The sequence below is a fragment of the Nerophis lumbriciformis genome, linkage group LG01, assembly GCF_033978685.3.
Source record: "Nerophis lumbriciformis linkage group LG01, RoL_Nlum_v2.1, whole genome shotgun sequence".
Taxonomy (NCBI): Eukaryota; Metazoa; Chordata; class Actinopteri; order Syngnathiformes; family Syngnathidae; genus Nerophis; species Nerophis lumbriciformis.
This window is the reverse complement of record NC_084548.2, coordinates 45936164-45954844: the sequence shown is the minus strand read 5'-3', so window position 1 is coordinate 45954844 and position 18681 is coordinate 45936164. Positions and strand designations below refer to the sequence as shown.

Sequence of the window (18681 nt, the reverse complement as noted above, 5' to 3'; positions counted from 1 at the left end):
TGGTGGTGTTTTTTTTAGTTTTTTTTTACATGCAAATGACCTCCATGTCTTAGCCCCCACCAGCTCGCTGCGACTGCGTCTCAACCCCGACAGTCATTCGCTTCTGTACCAAAAATATCATAAGTTTAAACAATATGCTACTTTTTATTGTAAATGGGAACAGCAAAATAATTGAGCATCCAATCTTACGAACGAGCCAGAGTCTGACCCACAGTGAGAGGAAAACGAAGAATAAACTTTCAAACCGAACAGATTAAAGCCTCTCATTGTCAAAAGTTAGTTTATTAGCTTTTTTTTCATCACCTTTCAGTCCGTATAGCTTAGTATACAGGCTACGTGGTATTATAATGGCTGTCTGCCTTTTTGAAACAATATACATCCATGCAAGAATATTGCATTATACCTAGACTATTCATCGCATCACCATATAGTCCTCGGTTAAGCTGCAATGTTAGCCCGCTAACGTATCATCACAATTGTCAATGGATTTGTCAAATTGGCATAAACAGTAACTACTGTTATTGGACTTCTTCATGTTAGGCTACAAATTGTGCTGGTTATTATAACCTATTACAGAGCATTTTTATCCTATTGGTCTCACATTTACCACGCATGAAGATCTCCGCTGATCTAACAAGTTGATATATGTCACAAGTCGGGGCAAAGCTGAAACCGCTCTCTTGGAACAAGAAAAAATTGTGTTATAAATATCTCCTCAACAACTCAATTTTTTTTAATTCAAATTTTTGACACCTATTGGAATCCCAAAAACACAAAAACAGATGCCAACAGCCAAGAAAACTGAGTTTTGCATATGACCCCTTTAAGATCTGCTTCTTATAACATACCTGAAGGTATCAAATACCTAAGTGACATTACAAAGCTGCCAAATAGTAATTTAGGAAAGTTGTCTGTGTTTGTACGTACTATTAGAGGCTCTTTGTTGACATTGTGCATATCCAAAGCCACCAGGTACTCTCTGCTGCCCAGGTATAGGCGGCCTTGGTCCTGATCCATCAGGAGGATTCTGTAGTCACTGGTGTTAAAGGAAAAACTGAAGGGTCGTGCAGCCCGAGTGTCCATCAGTTCTGTGAAAAAGGTATTTCCGTTACATCTACTGTATTTTAAATATATACATATTCACTCTGAACAGTAGAATTAGCACCAAATAGAGTTGCTGTCCCTTGAAAAACAGAATTGTCACCTGTTCAGAAGCAAAAATGTGTGTCCTGTAATGAGCTGTCAAGTGACGCACTTTGTCCCATATCTTCATTACTTAGAGAATAAACAATAGTGTGTAAAACATGAATGGATTCCATTGAATGACAACAGCTTCACAGCAGTCTGCCACAGCGTGTCTGACCGTTCATCTATCAAACTCATTGCAGTTCCGTTTTTTGCCTTGGCTGTCACTCAGCCTTAGCTTGGTGGCAGCTATCTACTGTGTTATCATACTAGCTTCTGGACAGCTGACTCTAAATGTGATTTTTTTTTACCGCACTGACATAAAAAAAATATTTTTTTTTAATTAAATAAAAAAGCAATCAGTTAATTAAGACCTTTTCTTTGTCTTTAGAAGTGTCATTTAGCAACGCCGCTCTCTTGTCATCATGATAATGATGTCTTATACTCCAAAAAAATAATTGTGTATTGTATCTAAATTGTTTAACATAAACCTACTCCAGCTTTATGATAGAGACACTACAGGGGTCTCGAACAAGTGATGTTGTGTCGTTCGCGAACAAATTTTTTGAACGACTCAATTTAAGAAACTGATTCTAGTGATTCAGTACAGTCAAAAGAACTGCCGATCCCATCACTACGAACAAGTAGCTGGTGAGATACCAGTAACTATTTTAGGTTAAGCACGTTAGAGATCTGTTAAATATGTTTATTTCTAGTGCATGGTATCAAACTCTGGCCCGCGGGAGACTCCCAAATTTCAGTGCCCCTCCCGAGAATTGTAACGTCCCCTTTTCATCCAGTCCAACAAGTGCTGGCCCAGTTACATAATATGTGCGGCTTTGGCACCCACACAGAAGTGAATGCAAAGCATACTTGATCTTCTGCGATACAGGTTACACTGAGGGTGCCAGTATAAGCAACTTTAACATTGTTAGAAATATGCGCCACACTGTGAACCCACACCAAACAAGGTGTGGGTTCACATTTCGGGAGAACATCCGCACAATAACACAACATAAACACAACATAACAAATACCCAGAACCCTTTGCAGCACTAACTCTTCCGGGATGCTACAATATACAACCCCGCTACCTCCAAACCCCCCCCCCCCCAAACTGAGCAGTTTAAAGTCCTGAATGGTTGGTTTATTCATTGTTATTTTATTTTCTAATTTATTAGCCTGTGGAAAAAGTTAATGTTGATATTTACCTCAGAAGGCTGCAAATAGAAAAGAGGCATTCAATTTTTATTTAAATTGTATTTGATATGCCATTGATATTTTTTAATTATTATTATTATTATTTGAAACTCGATTTTGCATGTCACTATAAAGTCATATAAGCCTTGCTTGTTCAATATTTAATGCAAAACTTGTTTGGGTCCCTATCAAAAAGGTTAATGTGTTCAACCTTGGCCCGCGGCTTTGTTCAGTTTTAAATTTTGGCCCACTCTGTATTTGAGTTTGACACCCCTGTTCTAGTGTGTTCATTTTGTTATTTTTGCATTTGAAAAAATAATAATTGAACAATGTGTTTCCCATGTATTTATATTAACTTAAAACATACACCTAATTTTGGTTGGAGACAAAATGTGTGTGTAGAAAGTCAGCCATTCTGGTAATGGTAATCATTACAGGTTGAATTGAGGCAATTTGTATCTTGTTTGTTTATGACGTTTCATCAAAGGTGAATTAAAAGTTAAACATCCTCAACAAACAATAGAGTCCAGTTTCATTCAACCTTTGTGGATAGTATAAAACTTGTTTCACACAAACAAAAATCTGTTCGTCCAATCCCCCAATAAAGTGTCCCTTATTAATTTTTAAGGGAATGGCAACCCTAACACCAATGCTAATGCTAACACAAAGTAAAATGTGTCTTTGTCTACAGTATCAAAGACCAGTAAATTATATTTTTAAGGGTTCACAATGGAGATGACAGAGATTCTTATTGTCCTTTTTACAAAGCTGAGCGTAGCATCCAAGCTGTTGCAACAAATGCTGTTGTATTTAATACGACAAACATGTTCCATTACTGGCTTAAATGAACTAGAACACCATACTTCTCACTTCCTTTCTAGAAAATGCGTGCAGGTGCTTAAATAAAACTCAACACAGAGCGTTTTTAAGAAACATCTTCGCTTTTAGGACGTGAATAATTCATATGGCCTGACTGTGTGATTGTGCAAATGGCACCACCCACCCGCTGGAGTTAGGCGGAAAAGAAACTCCCTTAAGAAACACGGTCAGCGCAGCTAATTCTTAAGATCAGGATTGTGTTCAGCCGAGCGGAACCTGTTAAGACATGCTGCTGGAAAGGTTTTTCAGCATTTTTCTCTTACCGTGAAAGCTTTGATAGAACAATTTTCATCTGCTGTGAGAGAAACATACTTTGCCACTGCATGTGTTGTACTCTATCAAACAATTATTTGTGACATTTAAATACTATATAAGGAACAGACATATTTTCCCACCATATGCATGCCGCATATCAGGACACGTCAAAGACAGCAGGCTTATAATAGAACAAATGGTCACAAATGACCCTCAGAAGCTAGCTTACAGGGATTGAGCACATGCTTTATTGACATCAAAGTGGCTGCCATCTTCCTTTCTGAGGGGGTCAGTGTTAAACAGGATGTAGTCAAGGTGCAACTAAAATAAGCAGTGCAATCGGATCTCCGGGCGACAGAGGATGCAGTATTTGAGGTGGGACGAGGTCCGGTTCTGTGAGGTAAACACAGGATGACAAGCTGGGCCGAACTAGCGTGGATTTATTGAACGGCCTAAATGTGGAAACACCACACCCCTATAGTTATACACGTCTCCAAAAATAGCCAACAATGTTTTGCCATCATCCGGTAAACACTCAGAGAACCCCCGACAACATTCTGCCTCTGACAGGGAAACACTAGGACGGACACACAATTCAAGTATGACGCTACAACTGGGTCACTATTAGCTCTCAGGTTACAACAAATTGTCACTAGGCACTAATGACGGTTTCACATCACCAACTGCTATTACATGGCACGTTTTACTCTAGCAACGCCGACTAATTCCATCCACTGGTTCTCTTATTCAAGTCTGAATGACAGACACAAGAGAAGGAACAATACAAGATCCCAGGCCTTCAGAATCTCAGGGTGTCACTCATGCCAGCTCAAAGAAGTCACATGGGCCCTCGTCGGCCCAAAACCTCCTCCGCAGGCGCCTCTGGGAACAAAGAGACTTGCTGTCACAAACAATGAACAATAAACCCTTGGAGTCGCAGAAAACATTTGGACTAACTCCAACTTTTATCCTTTTTGTTTGGTATTAGGGGGAAGGGTCACGGCGGTTAGCGAGTGTGGCCACCAAAGCAACAATGTAATAAGTGAGCACCTCTCAGCTGTCGTGGACATGTCCAAGTATGAGCCCTTGTACACTTGGGACTTCCTGCATGGTTAAACACATTCAAGAGCAGACTTGAGGATTTGTGCATGTTCTACTGAAATTACATTGGCATGTACATGTAAGCTGTTTATGCAGAGGGAATTAGCCAGAGAGGTCATAACATAAAACTCTTGCTGACAAGCCAGCAGACAGCTGTTTTCATTCTTATAAAATAAGCTGAATTTAAAAGAAACCCCCCAGCTGCCAATTGTCAAACATATCTATCCAATACATCTCTGTAATCTGCCTATGGGGGCTCTTTAAAAGATCATAACCACGGATACACGTTTACAACTTGAGACAAAAAATGTCTTAAATGCAGAAGAATGCCATAAATCTTATTCACACCTCTAATTCTTATTTACAGGTATGTAGTGGCTCGACGAGTGTGAATGTGTGAATATGCCGAAAAGAAGGGAAAATTGTCATGTGATTTATCCTAGTCCTGTTGTGTATAAAATGTAATGAGTGGTAACCATATAGTAGCCCCTCACATTTCTGCCAATATTTAATATTTCATGGGATAACCCTGAGGAAATTACACTTTGACACAACTTAAAGTAGCTTGTTTACCTTTGTAAATTTACCGTCCGCTAAAATAAGTTAACACAGACATCTATATCTAAACAGCTCAGAGCAGGCCTTGTCATGGTCCACCAAAGAAGTTCAGCACACGTGCCCAGCTTCATAGCGACAGGCGGTGTTTGGCAAATAGATGCACAGTATGAGTGCTGCCAGTATTGCTGCAGAGGTTGAAGGGGTCAGGGGTCAGTTTCTAGTGCTCAGACCATACACTGCATCTATTTGGTCTGCATGGCTATCATCTTCGTTAGAAGCCTATTGCAATTATTTGCTAAAAACAAGCATACCAAGGACAAGGATTACTGAAACCATAACTGGTCCGATGAGACCAAGATGAACCTATTTGGTTCATATGGCGTCAAGTTAAGTGCCTTGCCTACAGTATTGGGCTGCATGAAAGTTTCCGGCACTGGGAAATGAATGCCAACTGTGTACTGCGCCATACTGAGCCAGAGCATGATCATCATCAAACTGGGCTGCAGGGCAGTCTTCCAACATGAAAACAAACCCAAACAGACCTCGAAAACAACCAAAGTCTTGCCAAAGGGGCTGAGGGTAACATTGATGGGCTGGCCAAATATGTCTCCAGAATTCAACCCTATTGAGCACCTGTGGGGCACCCTCAAACAGAAGGTAAAAGAGTGCAAGGCATATGAAGATCAACTAACTCTGTGATGATGTCATGGAGGAGTGGAAGAGAATTCTAGAAGCAGCCTATTTTTTGGTGGAATTCTACAACCTTTTATATTGATTAAGCGGAGGCTCACTGTGGTCTATAATGTCTATAACCAGTCGGGACACACTTCTTAAAACTTTACTAAGCACTCATTTCTTGGTGTTGTTTTAAGATATCTTAGCGGTTAGCTTAGCTATAAGCATACCTGCTCCTGGCTTTCTTTCGGTGTGTAACATGTTTAGCCTCATGCTCTAATGATAATGTTAAGTGATACTTAAGATATTAAGAAATGCAGTATATTTGCCATAATGAGGTGATTATAATCAACTTTGGAGAGCAGCTCCACACTGTATGGAGATACATAATTAGCTGCTATCTAATTATGTATTAAATACAATATTGGCCAGACGAGATTGTTTTTTGTGATCGGCATTAAAATACATAAATTGGCAATGGCTGTTCGCATACTTTTTCACGAAAATCGGCCAATACTGGTCGGCTCATCCCTCATTTAATTAATTAATGTTACAGCCATACAATACAATACAATGTTATCATGATATTTTGCTAACAATAACAATAATGTCAGGATGCAGCAATAATCAATATATTGAAAGTAACTGAAGAAGCGTAAAAGTGTTATGGCACATTAAAACATGTATACAAAAATGTGTTTGACCATTAAAATAATAATCTGATGCATCTAATTAACCTTTCCTTCAAGAGCAAGATAGAAAAATTAAACATGTTTTTTTTTTGCTTCCTGCCGATTTTGTAAATGGAAGCGAATATCCCTTTCCCACGGACAGCAAACAAAGTTGTTGTATGAACTATGGGGGACAAACACACCACTCTTTACAACAATAATAATATGCTGTAGAATGTAGATACTTGATGCTGGTGCAACCTTGCTGTTCAGAATTGTATAAAGTACTTGAATAGACTGCTGCTCACTAAAATGATCACATAAAATTAATTTCAAGACTTGGATAGTTTGACTTCTTCAACCTCTAACAATGTATTTGTCAAAAACAACTTCGATAATTATTAAAGAATGAACCACTAATATTAAAAGTCCTTTGTGGGCAACTTATGCCAAGACAAATTACTTCTGTCATTGGACTTTAAGGACAGGATGTAGATTTATGGGGAAATCCCAAATGACAAAAAAACTAAGATTGAACCCGCAATAATATCTCCACCTTGAGGCGACAACTGAGTGCTAATAGACCATTTTGTGAAATGTCCCTCAGGTGCCATCCTGTCAGAAGTCATAATGGTGACGAAACAGCGAGTGTGGCTGCAGTGCATGTGACTTCAAGGGTGTGGAAGGTAACTTTTCATCAAGGGCCCTGCACACGTAATATCCACCTTTTGTTTCCAGTGGCGTAGCCTTTTGACATGTGGCAGGAAAGGCGCTCTACACATACTGTATGCATGAAGAGGAAGCAAAGCCTACAGTAAAGTGCGCAGGCCCGTGCACGTGCGACTTTACAGCTCACCTTTGAAAGAGAGGCGAACCCGTGGCGCTGACTGTTGAAGGCCCCAGCCTTTGTAAACACAGAAGGCCAACAGGAGGAGTTGGGCTCCAGATGTTGTCATAGTAACAGTCATGCAGGTAGCCCACAGAGATCTAAATCTGGACCAAAAAAGAAGAAAAAAAGACTGATTATTATAGTGTGCCCCGTGAGGAATACAGAGACAGAAAAAGATACTTTCTTTCTCTCTGTCTTTAAAGCCTCTGATCAGAAGTGTGGCCTGCAGCTGTCCAATAAGGCAAGATGTACAGTGCAGTCCAAATATTCACACCTGCTCTGGAAAATATGACAGCCCTATTATTTATTTAAAGAGTGAATATAGTGAGGTGTGTGTTTAGACTGTATAATTCTATGTGCACGGAGGCATTGGAAAAAGTCTGCCTTTTTCCAAGACGACTGTGGTCTTTACCTTGCATGTTGCAAAATATATTGAACTTTTTCTTGCACAAAACATCAAATAAGACCCTCATCAACTATTCTCTTTGCCTCCCTGGCGGTTGTCATTCATCAGAGCAGGCTAGCAGAGGTTGATGAGCAAGATCGGTGACAGTTCAAAGACACAGGTAGCCCTTGCACCAACCATTTCTGACACTTTAGGGGTGTTGAAACCAAGACCTTAACTCAAGCATTCATTATGCATCTGCACTTTGCTGGAGAGTATCCCATCTAAATTATGAATACTAAAAGCTGAGTCCATTAAATTGTCTCCCCTGTTCACTCGGCCTATAAGCCATCCCGCGGGCCTCACTCGCTCTCATGACATCCATGTGGCGAAGGCCTCCTGTGACACGGTACACAAAGCATTTACGAAAAGTTTGAAAAGGAATTAGTTTTAGTGTTCTTCTTTAGTAAGGGTGTTCAAAACGTCCTAAAAATGGAAGAACGCTGGTGCTTCTTGATTATTAAACACAAAAACCAAATCAATATGTCAAGCTATGCTGATCAATAATTTTTTTTACTACATTAACAACATGTTTCAATGTATTTGCACCCCTTCCTGGCATGACTGCTTTCAGTTGGCTCCACTGTCTCAGTTCTCCCCGTTCATGACCGACACGTGCCTATCACTCTCCCTGTCCCCCAGCAAGCCTCGATGACCAGGCTAAATTATGGAAGCTATCATTCATCAACTTACAGCAGAAGCGATCGCATTATTTAACTTTACTAAGTAGTATGACCCCAGACCCCTAAGGTTGGGGCCAGACCTCCTTTAGCTACTAGCGTTAGCTATTATGAAATGTATAATCTATCGTAACAACAACGTGACTGTCGTGCCAATTGTTATTCGCTTCTCAGAGACTTGCTTTTGTATTCGGCAAACAAACTTTTTTTTTCATTTGAATTTGTAGTTGTGATAAATATAAAAAAAATTCTGAACCTGAAGCACAAATGATAATATATTTCAGCTGGTGGTGTTCTTCGTATCTGTTATTGTGCTAGTGACATACAGCAAATGTAATCTATAAAAAAACATCCATCCATCCATCCATCTTCTTCCGCTTATCCGAGGTCGGGTCGCGGGGGCAGCAACCTAAGCAGGGAAGCCCAGACTTCCCTCTCCCCAGCCACTTCGTCCAGCTCTTCCTGTGGAACCCCGAGGCGTTCCCAGGCCAGACGGGAGACATAGTCTTCCCAACGTGTCCTGGGTCTTCCCCGCGGCCTCCTACCGGTCGGACGTGCCCTAAACACCTCCCTAGGGAGGCGTTCGGGTGGCATCCTGACCAGATGCCCGAACCACCTCATCTGGCTCCTCTCGATGTGGAGGAGCAGCGGCTTTACTTTGAGCTCCCCCCGGATGGCAGAGCTTCTCACCCTATCTCTAAGGGAGAGCCCCGCCACCCGGCGGAGGAAACTCATTTCGGCCGCTTGTACCCGTGATCTTGTCCTTTCGGTCATAACCCAAAGCTCATGACCATAGGTGAGGATGGGAACGTAGATCGACCGGTAAATTGAGAGCTTTGCCTTCCGGCTCAGCTCCTTCTTCACCACAACGGATCGATACAGCGTCCGCATTACTGAAGACGCCGCACCGATCCGCCTGTCGATCTCACGATCCACTCTTCCCTCACTCGTGAACAAGACTCCGAGGTACTTGAACTCCTCCACTTGGGGCAAGATCTCCTCCCCAACCGGAGATGGCACTCCACCCTTTTCCGGGCGAGAACCATGGACTCGGACTTGGAGGTGCTGATTCTCATCCCAGTCGCTTCACACTCGGCTGCGAACCGATCCAGTGAGAGCTGAAGATCCTGGCCAGATGAAGCCATCAGGACCACATCATCTGCAAAAAGCAGAGACCTAATCCTGCAGCCACCAAACCAGATCCCCTCAACGCCTTGACTGCGCCTAGAAATTCTGTCCATAAAAGTTATGAACAGAATCGGTGACAAAGGGCAGCCTTGGCGTAGTCCAACCCTCACTGGAAAAGTGTCCGACTTACTGCCGGCAATGCGGACCAAGCTCTGGCACCGAGCATACAGGGAGCGGACCGCCACAATCAGACAGTCCGTTACCCCATACTCTCTGAGCACTCCCCACAGAACTTCCCGAGGGACACGGTCGAATGCCTTCTCCAAGTCCACAAAACACATGTAGACTGGTTGGGCAAACTCCCATGCACCCTCAAGGACCCTGCCGAGAGTATAGAGCTGGTCCACAGTTCCACGACCTGGACGAAAACCACACTGTTCCTCCTGAATCCGAGGTTCGACTATCCGGCGTAGCCTCCTCTCCAGTACACCTGAATAGACCTTACCGGGAAGGCTGAGGAGTGTGATCCCACGATAGTTAGAACACACCCTCCGGTTCCCCTTCTTAAAGAGAGGAACCACCACCCCGGTCTGCCAATCCAGAGGTACCGCCCCCGATGTCCACGCGATGCTGCATAAAAAAACATATTTTCGGTATATTAGATGGAGTCTTTACCTGACATGTTTTGACTGTTATCTGCAGTCTTCTTCAGAAGGGTCACCTGACCACTGTAACGTGTTGCTTATCAGTTGTTCTTATAGGCGTGGCCAACCAGGCAGACATGTCAAGTCTACCTGGTTGGCTCCCCCCTCCCCCTGAATATAATGATTTATGCATTATATCCTTCCCTTTTATGGGTTCCATGTACGTAACACGCACATTTTAGCTTTGTGTGTTGTTAGCTAATGATAGTGATAAGTAACAGTAACGATCATTGAATGCCTAGTCTATTACGAGAGTGTCCAAACTTTTTCCACTGAGAGTCGAAGACTGACAAATCTAATTATGCATGGGATATTTTGATATATTTTACTTGCAAAACCAGTACAATACATAGATTTATTTTTTTTTTTTTTTAAACAGCCTGCAGGACTGCTTTGTGTTAGTAGTGTGCGTATATTAACTTTTCTCGTTTTCTCGTTACCTGTTAGCTTTTTTATTCCACTTTTTACGTTTTTGAAATTGATTTATTTAAGTAACAGTATTTCTATAATGTGCTGAGAGGCAATAAAAATGTTGCTCTGGGCCGCACTTTGGACACACCTCGTCTTTCGTAACACCATGACTGCAAATAGTTAATTGCTTCTCTCGAACTGTTTTTGTGTTTGTGTATGCGCTCAAGTAACAAACGGCAAACAAATTCCTCGCACCGACAATTTTTTTTTCAAAATAACACCGCCCGTGACCCCAAAAGGGACAAGCGGTAGAAAATGGATGGATGGATGAATAATTAGTTGTGTAAAATGTAGACATTTTAAAACTATACATGTTCTGGTTAATTACCAATGGTACCCCGCCTTTTGCCCGAATGCAGCTGAGATAGGCTCCAGCACTCCCCGCCACCCCAAGAGGGACAAGCGGTAGAAAATGGATGGATGGATGGGTAATATAAGCTAGCCACTGGTTTTCTTTGTATATTTTTTGATTTTGAAAAAAAAAATAACTTTGAGCAAGCTGCAAACAGACCCCCCTTAACATGTATATATTTAACATCATGTTCATGTTTTTATAACCTAACATTTATTCACATTAATGTGACGCTATTACTTCTTTTGTCCAATTCATTTGCTATTCTAAGCAGGAAGCGCTTTGGTGAAAAGAAACCTCCGTCCGGCAGAGACTGCATAATTTGTGTACTCGAATATCCAATCAAGAAGGTCAATGTGATGTTTAGCGTAGGGGTCTCAAACTCAATTTACCTGGGGGCCGCTGAAGGTGTAGTTCAGTTCAGTTTCAGTTTATTTCGAAGATGCATACGATACAATGTAATGCATCACATATTTCCAGTTGTTTCATTACAGCATGTCCGAAAAGGATTAGGAAGAAGCAGAGTTTATTTAATCCTACCCCTTTTCATATCATAGCAATTTTATCCAATTTTCTTGTTCTCTGTTTGTAACAGAACAGTGAATAAACAAACAAATAAATAAATAAATATACCATATGTAAGTAAACACATATTAAAAACTCAAATAATCATTATTTCTTTTTTTTGTTTTTTAAAAGATTCAAGATGTTCATAATTGTTTTTCTTTGTGCTTTGTGAACACTTGTAATTTGAACAGTCTCTTAAAGTAAATCATATTGGTGCTTTGTTTGATTTCCTTCTTTAATCCATTCCATAATTTAATTCCACATACGAATATGCTGAAGGTCTTAAATGTTGTACGTCGTACATACAAATGTTTTAAATTTGATTGGGTTATATTTCTCCTTGTTTTTTGAGAGGAATTGTTGTACATTATTGGTTAGCAGGTTATAGTTTGTTTTGTGCATAGTTTTAGCTGTTTGCAAATCGTTGAATGTCAGTATTTTTGATTCAATAAATTAAGGATTTGTATGTTGTCTTTATCCAACATTATGTATTATTCTAACTGATCTTTTTTGAAACAATGTCAGTGAAGGAAGCGCACATTTGTAGTTGTTTCCCCATATTTCTACACAATTACTCAGATATGGTAACACTAGCAAGCACTAGAGAATATGCAGTGATTTTTGGTCCAGAACATATTTTGTTTTGTTCATTATTGACGTGTTTCTTGCTACTTCATGTTGTATATTTTACATGAGATTTCCAGTTCATTTAAACATCTATTATTACACCCAAAAATGTGTTTTCTTTTACTCTTTCAATATATTTTCCATCAATTTGTATTTGTGTATAACTTTCCCTTCTGCTGTTACCAAATAGCATTATTTTAGTTTTAATGAGATTCAAATATGGTTTGACAAAAACAGACTCTCTTTATTTTGTTCATTTCTTCTGTGCAGTTGTATCATCTGCAAATAATGCTAACTTTAAGTCCTTTGTAACTTTACAAATGTCGTTTATATAAAGATTGAACACTTTTGGTCCTAGCATTGATCGCTGAGGTACGTCACAAGATATATTCAGCTCTGTAGATGTGTGTTCGCCTAGCTTCACGTATTTCTTTCTGTTGGTTAAATAGCTTCTTACCCAGTTCAAGACCAAACCTCTGATTACATACCTTTGTAATTTGTTTATTAAGATGTTATGATTGATCGTGTCAAATGATTTTGTTAAGTCCATAAACACAGTAGCAGCAATTTTTTTGCTACCCACTGCATTGGTTATCTCTTCCTTTATTTCGATTAATGCCATTGATGTTGAAATGTTCGCTTTGTATTCGTATTGGTTGTCTGTGAGTGTTTCATTTTTATTTATGAATTTGTTCAATCAGTTTAACAATTTTTCAATAATTTTTAGAAAATTGTGGAAGTGGAGAAACAGGTCTGTAGTTTGTAAACTGATGTTTGTCTCCAGTCTTATAAATTGGTACGACTTTTGCTATTTTCATTTTATCTGGGAATTTGCCTATTTGAAATGATAGGTTGCTGATATATGTTAAAGGTTCTGAAATCTCTTCAATACACTTTTTTATCGTTTCCACATCAATTCCGTTACAATCAGTTGAGGTCTGGGATTTAAATTTTTTCACAATATTGATTATTTCCTCTTTTGTCACACCTTCTACGAACATCGAGTTGGGATTTCTGTCTATGGTATCATTCAAGTCCTCAACTGACTCGGGATCTGGAATCTTTTCCTTCAGGTTTGGTCCAAGGTAGGATCTAGGTGAAGCTGGGCCTCACAAAGTATTCACTCCAAAATCACGTTTAACCACACGACTAAATGTGTCAAATACTTCTACCAACAGCTAGAGTGAACCTGAGCTATAGTAGGCCTTAAGTCATTGGAAATGTAAAAACTGAGTGCAAACACTTTAGATTTTGACACGGTTACGTTCCCCAGGAGTTGGTCACAGACAATTCTTCTTGCTTACAGGAAGTTGCTCTTTATGTTGGTCAAAGTGTGTTTGTAATGCTGTAGTTTTTGTGTGTACCGTTAATGTAGTTAATGTTCTTTCAAGTGGGATTCAAGATTGCCATAATATATTTAACTATTATCCACTCAGGGTGCACGGACCGCTATTGCACTGAAGTATGAAGTTACATAGAGGGCTACAAAATATGGGCCTGCGAGCCCTAAATTTGAGAGTCCTTAATTAGTGTCTTCCATATTGACTTGCTTGCTTCTGTAGCCAGTCACTACCAGATCAATTGCTCATTTGTGCATGCGCAACGCTAACACGACTTGGGCAAACTGCCCAAAATGTGTTGCCAAAGACATTTCAGGAAGTTTGCGCCATTCTGCGCTACATACAGTTTGGGTTAATTGCTTAAAAAAATTAATCAGATCAATAATGATAATGGCTTAATCTGCATTAATGTACTAATTTTGACAGCCCTAATACATTACTGTGATTTATTCAAAAAGCTTAAGCACATGGTCCTAAATAAGAAACTACCGTATATGTATTACTCAACATTCTTATAGTGTAAATACCAGGGATATTCAACTAAATTGTTATAGGGGCCAAATTTCCAAAAAGCTAAGGACCGTCCCCACGGGGCTGGACTTCCCTTTTTTATATTATTTCTTATTCCAGAATCACTATTGTCTCTAGTAGACATTTGTTTTTGGTCAAACTATTGTGTCAATTGTCAATTTTTGAAAAAATAGCCCCTTTAGTGCAAAATTCAGGCCTTTAGGAGGTTAAAATGTCAATGCAAGGATCTTCCACTTAGATTTAAATGGTCCAAGTTCATCTCTACATCAATAGCACTTTAGTGCTTGTATTATATTTAATTTGCTGCAAAAATGTGAAAGTCTCTCCAAAGCTTTAAACTTAACTAAGGGGCTAGTCTAGTGTCATTCTTGGTCAGGATTTGGTCCCTGGGCCGCGAGATAAATAGCACTGTTACTAGGGGCGTAACGATTCTTTTGAGCAACGATTCAATTCGATTCAGAATTTGTGATTGCCGATAGGATTCAGACACTATATATATTTTTTGGGATTGATACAATCGGAAACGATTCAGTGAGTAGAAATCAATTTAGTAACTTTTTAGCAAAAAGAATCAACCAGTGTGACTGTAAAATAAATACTGGATACTGGACACTGCAGATCAAGTTTCCTATATTCCTGTTATTTATTGTAAGGGAATTGGGTTTGAATTAATTATTATACAAACAAGCAAGTAAACAACAATTAATGGCCAATGCATTCACATTTTATTTGAATAAAGTGCAAACAACACTTTAGGTTGAATCAACAAGAGGAAACCTTTTCTGCTCACATTTTCAACATATAAGCAATTTTCAATAAAACTATAGTAACCAACATTTTAAAAGTAGATTTACCTGCTGAATAAATTTCCCTGACTCGGCCATACAGTATCTGTTCTCCGCCCTGGCATCACCGATGAAGAACAGTGTCACACATGCGCAAAAGCATGTATGCCCCCTCATCCCTGTTGATGGTGTTGGCTCCTTGCTTCCTAATTTCCATAGCCTCTTTGATCCATCTCTTGTATTTATTTTTTTCTGATTAAATGATTTTTTCCTTGGCTGCCGTTCCAGAAGTCGGTGCGTCCGTTGTGTCGGTCGCGTCCTTTGTGGTTTAAGTTGTGTCGCGGCTTTAAATCATTGTCTTGTGTGGTGGCTTTTGCAAATGTGCTGTAACAAAGTTTTTGTGTTGAAATTATTGATAATGTCTTTTTGCATTTGCATTTGTTATGACCTTTCTCGACCGCCGTAGCTACCTGCCATTTTTGTTTTGATGACACCACTGGCAGGCAGACCTAACGATTAACATCCTTATCATTGAAAGTGCAAAACTTTTTTTTTTTAAGTCTGCCATTTTTATTCCAATATTATCGATAGATCCACTTTTAAAACGATCTTGGGTCGACACCTATCTTCCAGAAGACCAACTTGCCGAGCACAGATGGATGTAGTTAAGTCTAAGGAATATAAATCAATATATTGAAATATCGAATAATACAACCCTACTAAATGCATATTTTGTGTGTGCATGTGTGGGGTGGATTGTACTAGCTGTATTTGAGTGATATCTTGCAACATTTTAAACTGCCAAGAAAAAACAAGCTGCAAACAAAGCTTTTGTGTTGAAATTATTGATATCGTCTTTTGGCATTTGCATTCGTTAGGACCTTTCTTGACCGCCGTAGCTACCTGCCATTATTGTTTTGATGACGCCACAGGCAGGCAGACCTAACGTTTAACATCCTTGTCATTGAAAGTGCTAAACTTTTTTAAAAAGTATGCCATTCTTATTCCAATATTTTCCCTTTTCTATTATCGATAAAATCGATAGAACCCCTTTTAAAACTATTTTGGTTCGATACCTATCTTCCAGAAGGCCAACTTGCCGAGCACAGATGGATGTAGGTGAATCTAAGGAATATAAATCAATATATTAAGCAATTATAAGCCTGCTCAGTGGCCTTGTGGTTAGAGTATCCGCCCTGAGATCGGTAGGTCATGAGTTCAAACCCCGGCCGTGAGTTCAAACCCCGGCCGAGTCATACTAAAGACTATAAAAATGGGACCCATTACCTCCCTGCTTGGCACTTTTAGCATCAGGGGTTGGAATTGGGGGTTAAATCACCAAAATGATTCCCGAGCGCAGCCACTGCTGCTGCTCACTGCTCCCCTCACCTCCCAGGGGGTGGACAAGGGGATGGGTCAAATGCAGAGAGTAATTTCACCACACCTAGTGTGTGTGTGACTATCAGTGGTACTTTAATATTGAATAATTGAATAATCGTTACAACCCTACTAAATGCATATTTTGTGTGTGTGTACTAGCTGTATTTGGGTGATATTTTTCCACATTTTAAACAGCCAAGAAAAAACAAGAAGTAGGCCACATACTGCATGACCTCTGGGCTGGACTTTATCCATTCCTGATCTGTAGGAATTGGAATGATTGCCAGGAAAAAGTGGCATTAGTTAGTTTCTAACACTTTACCCTCAAAAGTAGTGCTCACAATTTGGAAAATGTTTTAAGGATATGTCTTAACTTGTAAAAGGTGCTGAATGTCATATCTATCCATAGAATCGCTTCATTGACACACAAAAAAAGATGTGACATCAAAAAATATTTGTCACTTTAAAATAATCCTCACTTCAAAGAGCCAACAGGAAATACTACAAAAAAAAATCTAAAAATAAAATGTGAGCCATCTCTTTACTTGTGACACATTTTAAGGCTATATTGGCTTCTTTGAAGGGGAACATTCCACAATTAAAATATGTAATGACGACAAATGTATGTAGTAAAGGGCATATATCTCCATGTTGTCCTAAAAACCAGGTGGTCGGTGGATTTCAACAGCTTGGTGTTAACTACAGGACAGATTTGGGCGTCTCTAGTAAAAATAAACTGAGGTTTTCGACTCGAATCAAATAATTAGAGGACTAGCTTAGAGCGCACATGTGAGCTAAGTAAGTGGTCTTATATACCTGCTGTGAACTCAACATCCACAAATAGGAACCGAGCTTCGAAGCTCGTTTCTCCACACAAAGTAACCGGTAAAAAGTTCGAACCAAAAAAAGCCCTACCTTGGATTTGAACTCTTTTGACGAAAAGTTGTGGGGAGTCACGGCCAGGCAAGGCGAAATAATCCTTTTCTTCTTTTTTTTTTTGTTCAGCGTTTTTGAGGGAAACGTCCACGTTCAGGAGAAGAAAAGAGAACAGTTTAGTCAAACGAAATCCTTCAAAGTTTCGGCATCTACGGATGGGATATCACTCCGCGGGAGGAAATAGAGCGACCAGGTGCAGGTGTTGCAAGTGTGCGTCCTGCTGTCTTTTCCCTTCTGCTGTGCCTTCCCTCTCCTGCTACTAGGACCCAACCTCCTGCTACACCATATGGGTCGGATTAACCCTGTCATTGCTGCACTTTCACACACCAGTGCCCATGCCTGCTGCTGCTGCAAAAAAAAAAAAATCATTTCAACACTTCTCCAGATTTGAAAAGTTAATAATTTAGTGATGCTGTTGGGGTTTTTTTTACATGCATGCACCACTGGTCTTTGTGCTTCGTTCACCTCTTGGTCACCATTACTTTTGCAGGGCGACAACGACAAAAAAAAAAGAAATTCCACAGTAGTTGACTCCAGCGTGCATGACAACGGTGACAATAGAAGCAAGAAAGGGTGGGTGGGGTAGTTAAAATTGGAAGGATGTGAAGAGCATCCATCCTTGTAAATAATCACATAAAATAAAGTCCTCGCCCCTTGGAATAAAAAAAAGTGAAACTGTGTGAAACAGAATAAACATATGACGTAGAGAAGTGTGTCACACCACGGGGGCCGGATTTCTCCCTTCATTATTATTCTTATTCTGTATATTCCGGACAAACGGCGTCCTCTAGAGCAGTGGTTCTCAACCTTTTTTCAGTGATGTACCCCCTGTGAACACTTTTTTAATTCAAGTACCCCCTAATCAGAGCAAATAATTTTTGGTTGAAAAAAAGAGATAAAGAAGTAAAATACAGCACTATGTCATCAGTTTCTGATTTATTAAATTGTATAACAGTGCTAAATATTGCTCATTTGTTGTGGTCTTTCTTGAACTATTTGGAAAAAAAGATACAAAAATAACTAAAAACTTGTTGAAAAATAAACAAGTGATTCAATTATAAATAAAGATTTCTACACATAGAAGTAATCATCAACTTAAAGTGCCCTCTTTGGGGATTGTAATAGAGATCCATCTGGATTCATGAACTTAATTCTAAACATTTCTTCACAAAAAAAGAAATCTTTAACATCAATATTTATGGAACATGTCCACAAAAAATCTAGCTGTCAACACTGAATATTGCATTGTTGCATTTCTTTTCAGTTCTTTTTGACAGACATTTAAAAAAAATCTCACATACCCCTTGGCATACCTTCAAGTA

General features: G+C 39.7%; 1 protein-coding gene across 1 annotated transcript in view; it reads right to left on the bottom strand.

Moving 5' to 3' along the window:
- LOC133621861 (semaphorin-3F-like) overlaps positions 1-17601 on the bottom strand; it is a 37083-nt gene extending 19482 nt beyond the window's left edge. Inside the window, exons 1-3 of the mRNA XM_061984269.2 lie at positions 17339-17601; positions 7381-7517; positions 928-1088 (exon numbers count right to left, since the gene is read on the bottom strand). Of these exons, the coding sequence (XP_061840253.1) occupies positions 928-1088; positions 7381-7492 (273 nt within the window). The 5' untranslated portion in view covers positions 7493-7517; positions 17339-17601. The remainder of the gene's footprint in view (positions 1-927; positions 1089-7380; positions 7518-17338) is intronic.
- Between the last annotated feature and the right edge of the window lie 1080 nt (positions 17602-18681).